Source organism: Salvelinus alpinus, chromosome 14 (genome assembly GCF_045679555.1).
Source record: "Salvelinus alpinus chromosome 14, SLU_Salpinus.1, whole genome shotgun sequence".
NCBI lineage: Eukaryota > Metazoa > Chordata > Actinopteri > Salmoniformes > Salmonidae > Salvelinus > Salvelinus alpinus.
This window is the reverse complement of record NC_092099.1, coordinates 56,103,265-56,113,404: the sequence shown is the minus strand read 5'-3', so window position 1 is coordinate 56,113,404 and position 10,140 is coordinate 56,103,265. Positions and strand designations below refer to the sequence as shown.

General features: G+C 44.8%; 1 protein-coding gene across 4 annotated transcripts; it reads left to right on the top strand.

Annotated features, from left to right (window-relative positions):
• The first annotated feature begins 441 nt into the window (after positions 1–441).
• tmem169b (transmembrane protein 169b) lies at positions 442–10,140 on the top strand. 4 transcript variants are annotated; one of them, XM_071341924.1, is made up of 4 exons: positions 442–1,009; positions 1,762–1,916; positions 2,517–3,324; positions 8,656–10,140. In XM_071341924.1, exons 3-4 carry the CDS (start codon positions 3,054–3,056, stop codon positions 9,300–9,302), a joined length of 918 nt encoding a protein of 305 aa, XP_071198025.1. In that variant the 5' UTR covers positions 442–1,009; positions 1,762–1,916; positions 2,517–3,053; the 3' UTR covers positions 9,303–10,140. The 4 variants fall into 4 exon arrangements, with proteins under 4 accessions (XP_071198025.1, XP_071198023.1, XP_071198024.1 ...); XM_071341922.1 differs by having other exon boundaries at positions 1,748–1,916; XM_071341923.1 differs by having other exon boundaries at positions 442–1,916.

Below are 10,140 nucleotides of genomic sequence, written 5' to 3'. Positions count from 1 at the left end.
GCACATCCTGATAATCCGTCTGGCCCTGCGGCCTTGTGAATGTTGACCTGTTTAAAGGTCTTACTCACATCGGCTGCGGAGAGTTTGAATCACACAGTCGTCCGGAACAGCTGATGCGCTCATGCATGTTTCAGTGTTACTTGCCTCGAAGTGAGCATAGAATAAATGTAGCTCGTCTGGTAGGCTTGTGTCACTGGGCAGCTCTCGGCTGTGCTTCCCTTTGTCATCTGTAATAGTTTGCAAGCCGACGTGTCGGAGCCAGTGTAGTATGATTCAATCTTAGTCCTGTATTGAGGCTTTGCCTGTTTGATGGTTTGTCGGAGGACATAGCGGGATTTCTTATATGCTTCCGGGTTAGAGTCCCGCTCCTTGAAAGCGGCAGCTCTACCCTTTAGCTCAGTGCGGATGTTACCTGTAATCCATGGCTTCTGGTTGGGTTATGTACGTACAGTCACTGTGGGGACGACATCATCGATGCACTTATTGAAGAAGCCAGTGACTGATGTGGTATACTCCTCAATGCCATTGGCAGAATCCCAGAACATATTCCAGTCTGTGATAACAAAACAGTCCTGTAGCTTAGCATCTGCTTCATCTGACCACTTTTTTATTGATCTAGTCACTGATGCTTCATGCTTTAATTTTTGCTTGTAAGCAGGAATCAGGAGGATAGTATTATGTTCATATTTGCCAAATGGAGGGTGAGAGAGAGCTTTGTATGTGTCTCTGTGTGTGTGGAGTAAAGGTGGTCCAGAATTTTTTTCTCCCTCTGGTTGCACATTTGGTAAAACTGATTTAAGTTTCCCTGCACTAAAGTCCCCGGCCACTAGGAGCGCCACCTCTGGATGAGCATTTTCCTGTTTGCTTATGGCGGAATACAGCTCATTGAGTGCGGTCTTAGTGCCAGCATCGGTCTGTGGTGGTAAATAGACAGCTACGAAAAATACAGATGAAAACTCTCTAGGTAGATAGTGTGGTCTACAGCTTATCATGCGATACTCTACCTCAGGTGAGCAGAACCTCGAGACTTCTTTAGATATCGTGCACCAGCTGTTGTTTACAAATATACATGGACCCCTTTTCTTACCAGAGGCTGCTGTTCTATCCTGTCGATACAATGTATAACCCGCCAGCTGTATGTTATTCATGTCTTTGTCCAGCCACAACTCGGTGAAACATACGATTTTACAGTTTTTAATTTCCCTTTAGTAGGATATACGCGCTTTTAGTTTGTCCAATTTATTATCCAGTGATTGTATGTTGGTCAATAGTACGGATGGCAAAGGCAGATTAGCCACTTGTCAGTGGATCCTCACATGGCACCCCATTTCTTTCCGTGATAACTCTTCCGTCTTTTTCTCCTGCGAATTATGGGGCTGTCCTCGTGCCTTATTGTTTAATCACTCCACGTTGGGTCATGTTAAGAACAGCCCTTAGCACCATGCCTTAATCAGAGCAGTCAAATTAGTTAAATCATCCACTGATAGATTATCTGATTATCTGGCCAGTTTAATAAAGGCGAATTATCTTGTCTCTTGCGACATAATCAAATTAGTTTATTAACCTGTCATGTCTTAGTTCACAATGATTATTATTATGATGAAAACCACATTTTGCGTCTAACATAGTTACAAGTTACGATATTCCTTCTTAATTGGCTCGGTAACATTATGGGATAATTGTTTATTGTATAAACGTGGCAACTCCCCTCTTCCTGTGGAAAAAAATATGTTTGTTTATTTTTCAGTCTTTTTGTCCTAGATTTGTGTTGTCATTGGGATACAAATTTCATGGTCCTGGCAACCCTGCCTACATCGGCGAACAGCGTAGTGGTGTGGAGCGGACGTCTATCGAAGGGGTGTCGGATAAAATAACACTACTACTATACCTCAGTTTCGGTGGTAAATCATTTTAAGGTAAGACATATTGTCTTTGAGTGTATATGCAAACGTTTTCCACGCCGCCGGTATTTGTTTAGACAAAATAACGGATATCTGGGTGTGATGTGATTTAAAGGGAAAACATTGCCTTTTACGTTGCGTTTCTCCGCTACCATTTAATGCTGATACAATCTACTGTAAACCTTTTGTCTGATGCATTGATGCATAATGTGGCCTCCATGTTGAAAATATAGTTATGTTGTAATGGTGGGTTTTCACGGCTCCATCGTTGTCAAAGCGGTGATGAGGTTACATTAGTACATCGGTAGGGTAGACGTGATCCACCGCAGAAAATGGTGTCGGCGCTTTTATACAGCATTGGCCGTTTATCGGACAACCCTTTCATTCATGAAATTATATGAAATGTAGTTTTCTAGGCCTATGTACATGTGCAATGGTATTGTCAATGTGCATATAAATCGAGACGACAAATAAGTTTATTCAAGTAAATAATGCAGTAACATGAAGTGTAACCTAACCCCAGTGTTATTACTGTATGCGTTACAGAGGCAGAAATATATTCGAAGCACTCTTAACATTCTCTGGTTGTTTTTTTCCTTTGTACAATTCTGTCAGTGCTTTCCTTCGGAGAATACCTGCTCTCACACAGAATGGACACATGCAGGCAGCACTGTTTCCCAAGTGATCATTAGTCCCAGCCCCAGTCAGGAGGTAAGGCCTAGAGAGGTGTCCCAGCCCCAGTCAGGAGGTAAGGCCTAGAGAGGTGTCCCAGCCCCAGTCAGGAGGTAAGGCCTAGAGAGGTGTCCCAGCCCCAGTCAGGAGGTAAGGCCTAGAGAGGTGTCCCAGCCCCAGTCAGGAGGTAAGGCCTAGAGAGGTGTCCCTGCCCCAGTCAGGAGGTAAGGCCTAGAGAGGTGTCCCAGCCCCAGTCAGGAGGGAGGTAAGGCCTAGAGAGGTGTCCCAGCCCCAGTCAGGAGGGAGGTAAGGCCTAGAGAGGTGTCCCAGCCCCAGTCAGGAGGGAGTCAGTATGTTTTATTGACTTCCATTGTCCTCCAAGAGTTGCTGAATCTCCTCTACTTCAGTTTTCTCCTCAATTCATGCACCTTGGTTGGAGTGTGAGGCAGCAGCAGTGATCTGTCCCCTTAGTCAGCCAGTATGGCCCAGGCGGAGCCCCAGCCCAGTGGGGGTAGCAGCCCCCAGCTCATCTCCCTCCAGTCGGAGATGTCAGAGGCATCAGGGAACCACGTAGAGGTGGGCTCCGCCAACCGGAGGAAGAGGAGGAGGAAGGAGCCCAGACCTGAGTCCATCATTGTGTATCGCTCAGACAATGAGAGGGGGCCCGGGGAGGAGCAAGGGGGAGAGGAGGGAGGTGCCGAGAGGAGCACGGAGGAGGGGGCCAAGTTCCTCAACACACCCACCGGCGAAGGTGAGACATCAGTGGTATGGTACGACAAGTGTGTCTTTGGGTTGTTTCCGTAACATACCAGATATCTGACATGTCTTTCCCACTACAGTGTTTAGCTGCCTCTTGCCTCTGAAAGCAAGTCCCCTTCTATGCAAAGAACAATCATCCTGAAATGTATTTGGTGAACTGTGCTGTGTATGTTTTTGAGTTCTGTCTTACTAGTTTCATACTGTTGTTGTTGTGTGTCTCCAGGAGGCTGGAGCTTACTAGTGTCATAATGTTGTTGTGTGTCTCCAGGAGGCTGGAGCTTACTAGTGTCATACTGTTGTTGTGTGTCTCCAGGAGGCTGGAGCTTACTAGTGTCATAATGTTGTTGTTGTGTGTCTCCAGGAGGCTGGAGCTTACTAGTGTCATAATGTTGTTGTTGTTGTGTATCTCCAGGAGGCTGGAGCTTACTAGTGTCATAATGTTGTTGTTGTTGTGTATCTCCAGGAGGCTGGAGCTTACTAGTGTCATAATGTTGTTGTTGTGTATCTCCAGGAGGCTGGAGCTTACTAGTGTCATAATGTTGTTGTGTATCTCCAGGAGGCTGGAGCTTACTAGTGTCATAATGTTGTTGTTGTTGTGTATCTCCAGGAGGTTGGAGCTTACTAGTGTCATCATGTTGTTGTTGTTGTGTATCTCCAGGAGGCTGGAGCTTACTAGTGTCATAATGTTGTTGTTGTTGTTGTGTATCTCCAGGAGGTTGGAGCTTACTAGTTTCATACTGTTGTTGTTGTTGTTGTGTATCTCCAGGAGGTTGGAGCTTACTAGTGTCATCATGTTGTTGTTGTTGTTGTGTATCTCCAGGAGGCTGGAGCGTACTAGTGTCATAATGTTGTTGTTGTTGTTGTGTATCTCCAGGAGGTTGGAGCTTACTAGTTTCATACTGTTGTTGTTGTGTATCTCCAGGAGGCTGGAGCTTACTAGTTTCATACTGTTGTTGTTGTGTATCTCCAGGAGGTTGGAGCTTACTAGTGTCATAATGTTGTTGTTGTTGTGTATCTCCAGGAGGCTGGAGCTTACTAGTGTCATAATGTTGTTGTGTATCTCCAGGAGGCTGGAGCTTACTAGTGTCATAATGTTGTTGTTGTTGTGTATCTCCAGGAGGCTGGAGCTTACTAGCGTCATAATGTTGTTGTTGTGTATCTCCAGGAGGCTGGAGCTTACTACTGTCATCATGTTGTTGTTGTTGTTGTTGTGTATCTCCAGGAGGTTGGAGCTTACTAGTGTCATAATGTTGTTGTGTGTCTCCAGGAGGCTGGAGCTTACTAGTGTCATAATGTTGTTGTGTATCTCCAGGAGGCTGGAGCTTACTAGTGTCATCATGTTGTTGTTGTTGTTGTGTATCTCCAGGAGGCTGGAGCTTACTAGTGTCATAATGTTGTTGTTGTTGTGTATCTCCAGGAGGCTGGAGCTTACTAGTGGCATAATGTTGTTGTGTGTCTCCAGGAGACTGGAGCTTACTAGTGTCATAATGTTGTTGTGTATCTCCAGGAGGCTGGAGCTTACTAGTGTCATAATGTTGTTGTTGTTGTGTATCTCCAGGAGGCTGGAGCTTACTAGTGGCATAATGTTGTTGTGTGTCTCCAGGAGGCTGGAGCTTACTAGTGTCATAATGTTGTTGTGTATCTCCAGGAGGCTGGAGCTTACTACTGTCATCATGTTGTTGTTGTTGTGTATCTCCAGGAGGTTGGAGCTTACTAGTGTCATAATGTTGTTGTGTGTCTCCAGGAGGCTGGAGCTTACTAGTGTCATAATGTTGTTGTGTATCTCCAGGAGGCTGGAGCTTACTAGTGTCATCATGTTGTTGTTGTTGTTGTGTATCTCCAGGAGGCTGGAGCTTACTAGTGTCATAATGTTGTTGTTGTTGTGTATCTCCAGGAGGCTGGAGCTTACTAGTGGCATAATGTTGTTGTGTGTCTCCAGGAGACTGGAGCTTACTAGTGTCATAATGTTGTTGTGTATCTCCAGGAGGCTGGAGCTTACTAGTGTCATAATGTTGTTGTTGTTGTGTATCTCCAGGAGGCTGGAGCTTACTAGTGGCATAATGTTGTTGTGTGTCTCCAGGAGGCTGGAGCTTACTAGTGTCATAATGTTGTTGTGTATCTCCAGGAGGCTGGAGCTTACTAGTGTCATAATGTTGTTGTGTATCTCCAGGAGGCTGGAGCTTACTAGTGTCATAATGTTGTTGTGTATCTCCAGGAGGCTGGAGCTTACTAGTGTCATAATGTTGTTGTTGATGTGTATCTCCAGGAGGCTGCAGCTTACTAGTGTCATAATGTTGTTGTGTGTCTCCAGGAGGCTGGAGCTTACTAGTGTCATAATGTTGTTGTTGTTGTGTGTCTCCAGGAGGCTGGAGCTTACTAGTGTCATAATGTTGTTGTTGATGTGTATCTCCAGGAGGCTGCAGCTTACTAGTGTCATAATGTTGTTGTGTGTCTCCAGGAGGCTGGAGCTTACTAGTGTCATAATGTTGTTGTTGTTGTTGTGTATCTCCAGGAGGCTGGAGCTTACTAGTGTCATAATGTTGTTGTTGTTGTTGTGTATCTCCAGGAGGCTGGAGCTTACTAGTGTCATACTGTTGTTGTTGTTGTGTATCTCCAGGAGGCTGGAGCTTACTAGTGTCATAATGTTGTTGTTGTGTATCTCCAGGAGGCTGGAGCTTACTAGTGTCATAATGTTGTTGTGTATCTCCAGGAGGCTGGAGCTTACTAGTGTCATAATGTTGTTGTTGATGTGTATCTCCAGGAGGCTGCAGCTTACTAGTGTCAAAATGTTGTTGTGTGTCTCCAGGAGGCTGGAGCTTACTAGTTTCATAATGTTGTTGTTGTTGTTGTGTATCTCCAGGAGGCTGGAGCTTACTAGTGTCATAATGTTGTTGTTGTTGTTGTGTATCTCCAGGAGGTTGGAGCTTACTAGTGTCATAATGTTGTTGTGTATCTCCAGGAGGCTGGAGCTTACTAGTGTCATAATGTTGTTGTTGTTGTGTATCTCCAGGAGGTTGGAGCTTACTAGTGTCATAATGTTGTTGTTGTTGTGTATCTCCAGGAGGCTGGAGCTTACTAGTGTCATAATGTTGTTGTTGTTGTGTATCTCCAGGAGGCTGGAGCTTACTAGTGTCATCATGTTGTTGTTGTTGTTGTGTATCTCCAGGAGGCTGGAGCTTACTAGTGTTATAATGTTGTTGTTGTGTATCTCCAGGAGGCTGGAGCTTACTAGTGTCATAATGTTGTTGTGTATCTCCAGGAGGCTGGAGCTTACTAGTGTCATAATGTTGTTGTTTATCTCCAGGAGGTTGGAGCTTACTAGTGTCATAATGTTGTTGTGTATCTCCAGGAGGCTGGAGCTTACTAGTGTCATAATGTTGTTGTTGTTGTGTATCTCCAGGAGACTGGAGCTTACTAGTGTCATAATGTTGTTGTTGTTGTGTATCTCCAGGAGGCTGGAGCTTACTAGTGTCATAATGTTGTTGTGTATCTCCAGGAGGCTGGAGCTTACTAGTGTCATAATGTTGTTGTGTATCTCCAGGAGGCTGGAGCTTACTAGTGTCATAATGTTGTTGTTGTTGTGTATCTCCAGGAGGCTGGAGCTTACTAGTTTCATACTGTTGTTGTTGTTGTTGTTGTTGTGTATCTCCAGGAGGCTGGAGCTTACTAGTGTCATAATGTTGTTGTTGTTGTGTATCTCCAGGAGGCTGGAGCTTACTAGTGTCATAATGTTGTTGTTGTTGTTGTGTATCTCCAGGAGGTTGGAGCTTACTAGTTTCATACTGTTGTTGTTGTGTATCTCCAGGAGGCTGGAGCTTACTAGTGTCATAATGTTGTTGTTGTTGTGTATCTCCCGGAGACTGGAGCTTACTAGTGTCATAATGTTGTTGTTGTTGTGTATCTCCAGGAGGCTGGAGCTTACTAGTGTCATACTGTTGTTGTTGTTGTTGTGTATCTCCAGGAGGCTGGAGCTTACTAGTTTCATACTGTTGTTGTTGTGTATCTCCAGGAGGTTGGAGCTTACTAGTGTCATAATGTTGTTGTTGTTGTGTATCTCCAGGAGGCTGGAGCTTACTAGTGTCATAATGTTGTTGTGTATCTCCAGGAGGCTGGAGCTTACTAGTGTCATAATGTTGTTGTTGTTGTGTATCTCCAGGAGGCTGGAGCTTACTAGCGTCATAATGTTGTTGTTGTGTATCTCCAGGAGGCTGGAGCTTACTACTGTCATCATGTTGTTGTTGTTGTTGTGTATCTCCAGGAGGTTGGAGCTTACTAGTGTCATAATGTTGTTGTGTGTCTCCAGGAGGCTGGAGCTTACCAGTGTCATAATGTTGTTGTGTATCTCCAGGAGGCTGGAGCTTACTAGTGTCATCATGTTGTTGTTGTTGTTGTGTATCTCCAGGAGGCTGGAGCTTACTAGTGTCATAATGTTGTTGTTGTTGTGTATCTCCAGGAGGCTGGAGCTTACTAGTGGCATAATGTTGTTGTGTGTCTCCAGGAGACTGGAGCTTACTAGTGTCATAATGTTGTTGTGTATCTCCAGGAGGCTGGAGCTTACTAGTGTCATAATGTTGTTGTTGTTGTGTATCTCCAGGAGGCTGGAGCTTACTAGTGGCATAATGTTGTTGTGTGTCTCCAGGAGACTGGAACTTACTAGTGTCATAATGTTGTTGTTGTGTATCTCCAGGAGGCTGGAGCTTACTAGTGTCATAATGTTGTTGTGTATCTCCAGGAGGCTGGAGCTTACTAGTGTCATAATGTTGTTGTGTATCTCCAGGAGGCTGGAGCTTACTAGTGTCATAATGTTGTTGTTGTTGTGTGTCTCCAGGAGGGTGGAGCTTACTAGTGTCATGTTGTTGTGTATCTCCAGGAGGTTGGAGCTTACTAGTGTCATAATGTTGTTGTTGATGTGTATCTCCAGGAGGCTGCAGCTTACTAGTGTCATAATGTTGTTGTTGTGTGTCTCCAGGAGGCTGGAGCTTACTAGTGTCATAATGTTGTTGTTGTTGTGTGTCTCCAGGAGGCTGGAGCTTACTAGTGTCATAATGTTGTTGTTGTTGTGTGTCTCCAGGAGGCTGGAGCTTACTAGTGTCATAATGTTGTTGTTGTGTGTCTCCAGGAGGCTGGAGCTTACTAGTGTCATAATGTTGTTGTTGTGTGTCTCCAGGAGGCTGGAGCTTACTAGTGTCATAATGTTGTTGTTGTTGTGTGTCTCCAGGAGGCTGGAGCTTACTAGTGTCATAATGTTGTTGTTGTTGTTGTGTATCTCCAGGAGGCTGGAGCTTACTAGTATCGTAATGTTGTTGTTGTTGTGTGTCTCCAGGAGGCTGGAGCGACAGGAGCATGCCCCCAGACAGCCGTTATGTGACCTTGACCGGCACCATCACCAGGGGGAAGAAGAAGGGTCAGGTGGTGGACATCCACGTTACTCTAACAGAGAGAGAACTCCGGGACATGGCCCTCTCTAAAGAACGTCTGGACGCTGAGTGTGAGAGGGGCCAGGGCCCCAAGTGTTCCTGTGGCTTGGGGTTCTTTCAGGGCCCCCATGTGATCCTCTGGAGCCTATTGTGTGCTCCTTTAGTATTCCTTATCGCCTTCATCACGTCGTTTTACTATGGAACGCTCACCTGGTACAACGTGTTCCTGGTCTACAACGAGGAGAGAACATTCTGGCATAAGATCACCATCTGCCCCTGCCTCATCATCTTCTACCCCATGCTGATCATGCCCATGGCTCTGTCCCTGGCTCTGTACTCCACCCTGGCGCAGGTGTCCTGGGCCTTTAGTGAGTGGTGGCTGTCTGTCCGCGACCTGGAGAAGGGGTTCTGTGGCTGGGCCTGTGGGAAGCTGGGGCTGGAGGACTGTTCTCCGTATAGTATCGTGGAGCTGCTGGACTCTGACAACTTCTCAGGGAGCATGCAAGGGAATAACAAGGCCCCCGGCGAGGATGCTCAGACGTCCTCTGTGTGAGACTGGGTTGTATTCACTAGGAAGCAAACGGGTCGAAACAGGTTAGGACTACCTGAACTTGTCCTTTAAGAAACACTTTTTGCACTGGTGTATCCACTAATGAATATAACCCTGGACTGGCGTCATGGACACAAACACACAAACTGGCATTGTTGTCATACTTTCACATGTTTTGATACCTTCAAAAAGCTGAATCTTGTTTTAACTTACACTTCTTACTAGTTTATCTAACCTCGCATTCTTACTGGTTGTTGTCGTAGTGATCTCTGTGTTTACTGTTCCAATCACCATGTTATGTTTTAAATGTTGTTATTTATTTCAATATTTCAACCGCTAGCTAGTTTAGTTGTAAGTGTTGTAAAATTGATGTTTTGTATCATAGGACGGGCTATTAAAATATGTTTCAATTAAATGTACTGTAACATGAGGGTTGCTAAAATACTGCCCAAAGTTTACTGTATACGACACAAGACCTATCTATCAAACATATTGATAGATTTCTGTTGAAAAACTGTTGCACTGAAATCCTCGATAGGACAGGAAGGAAGTTACCTTTATATCTAATGTACTGTACCTGCATGAAGTCATACTTTACCTTTCTCTCTTTCGGGTTGAAGAGATTACATTTTATACTGTGGCAGGGTGGAAGGAACTCTGGGACATTCATTCAGCAGACAAGAATGTAGAATTAAGATTTGAAGGATCTAAAAGGATTTTGGTCAGTACCTCTGTTCTCTATATTAAGGTAAATCTGTGTGTTGTTCACTCACTCTTCACATCATGTTTGTTGTTCATCATGAGATAAAATGGATGGAAATAAATACTTTTCACAGTTCAA

Bases quoted from the DNA above. Each gene is read 5' to 3' on its own strand.
- tmem169b (XM_071341924.1), top strand. From the start codon at position 3,054: ATGGCCCAGGCGGAGCCCCAGCCCAGTGGGGGTAGCAGCCCCCAGCTC. The intron at 3,325-8,655 runs GTGAGACATCAG...GTGTGTCTCCAG, and splicing joins CAACACACCCACCGGCGAAG to GAGGCTGGAGCGACAGGAGC.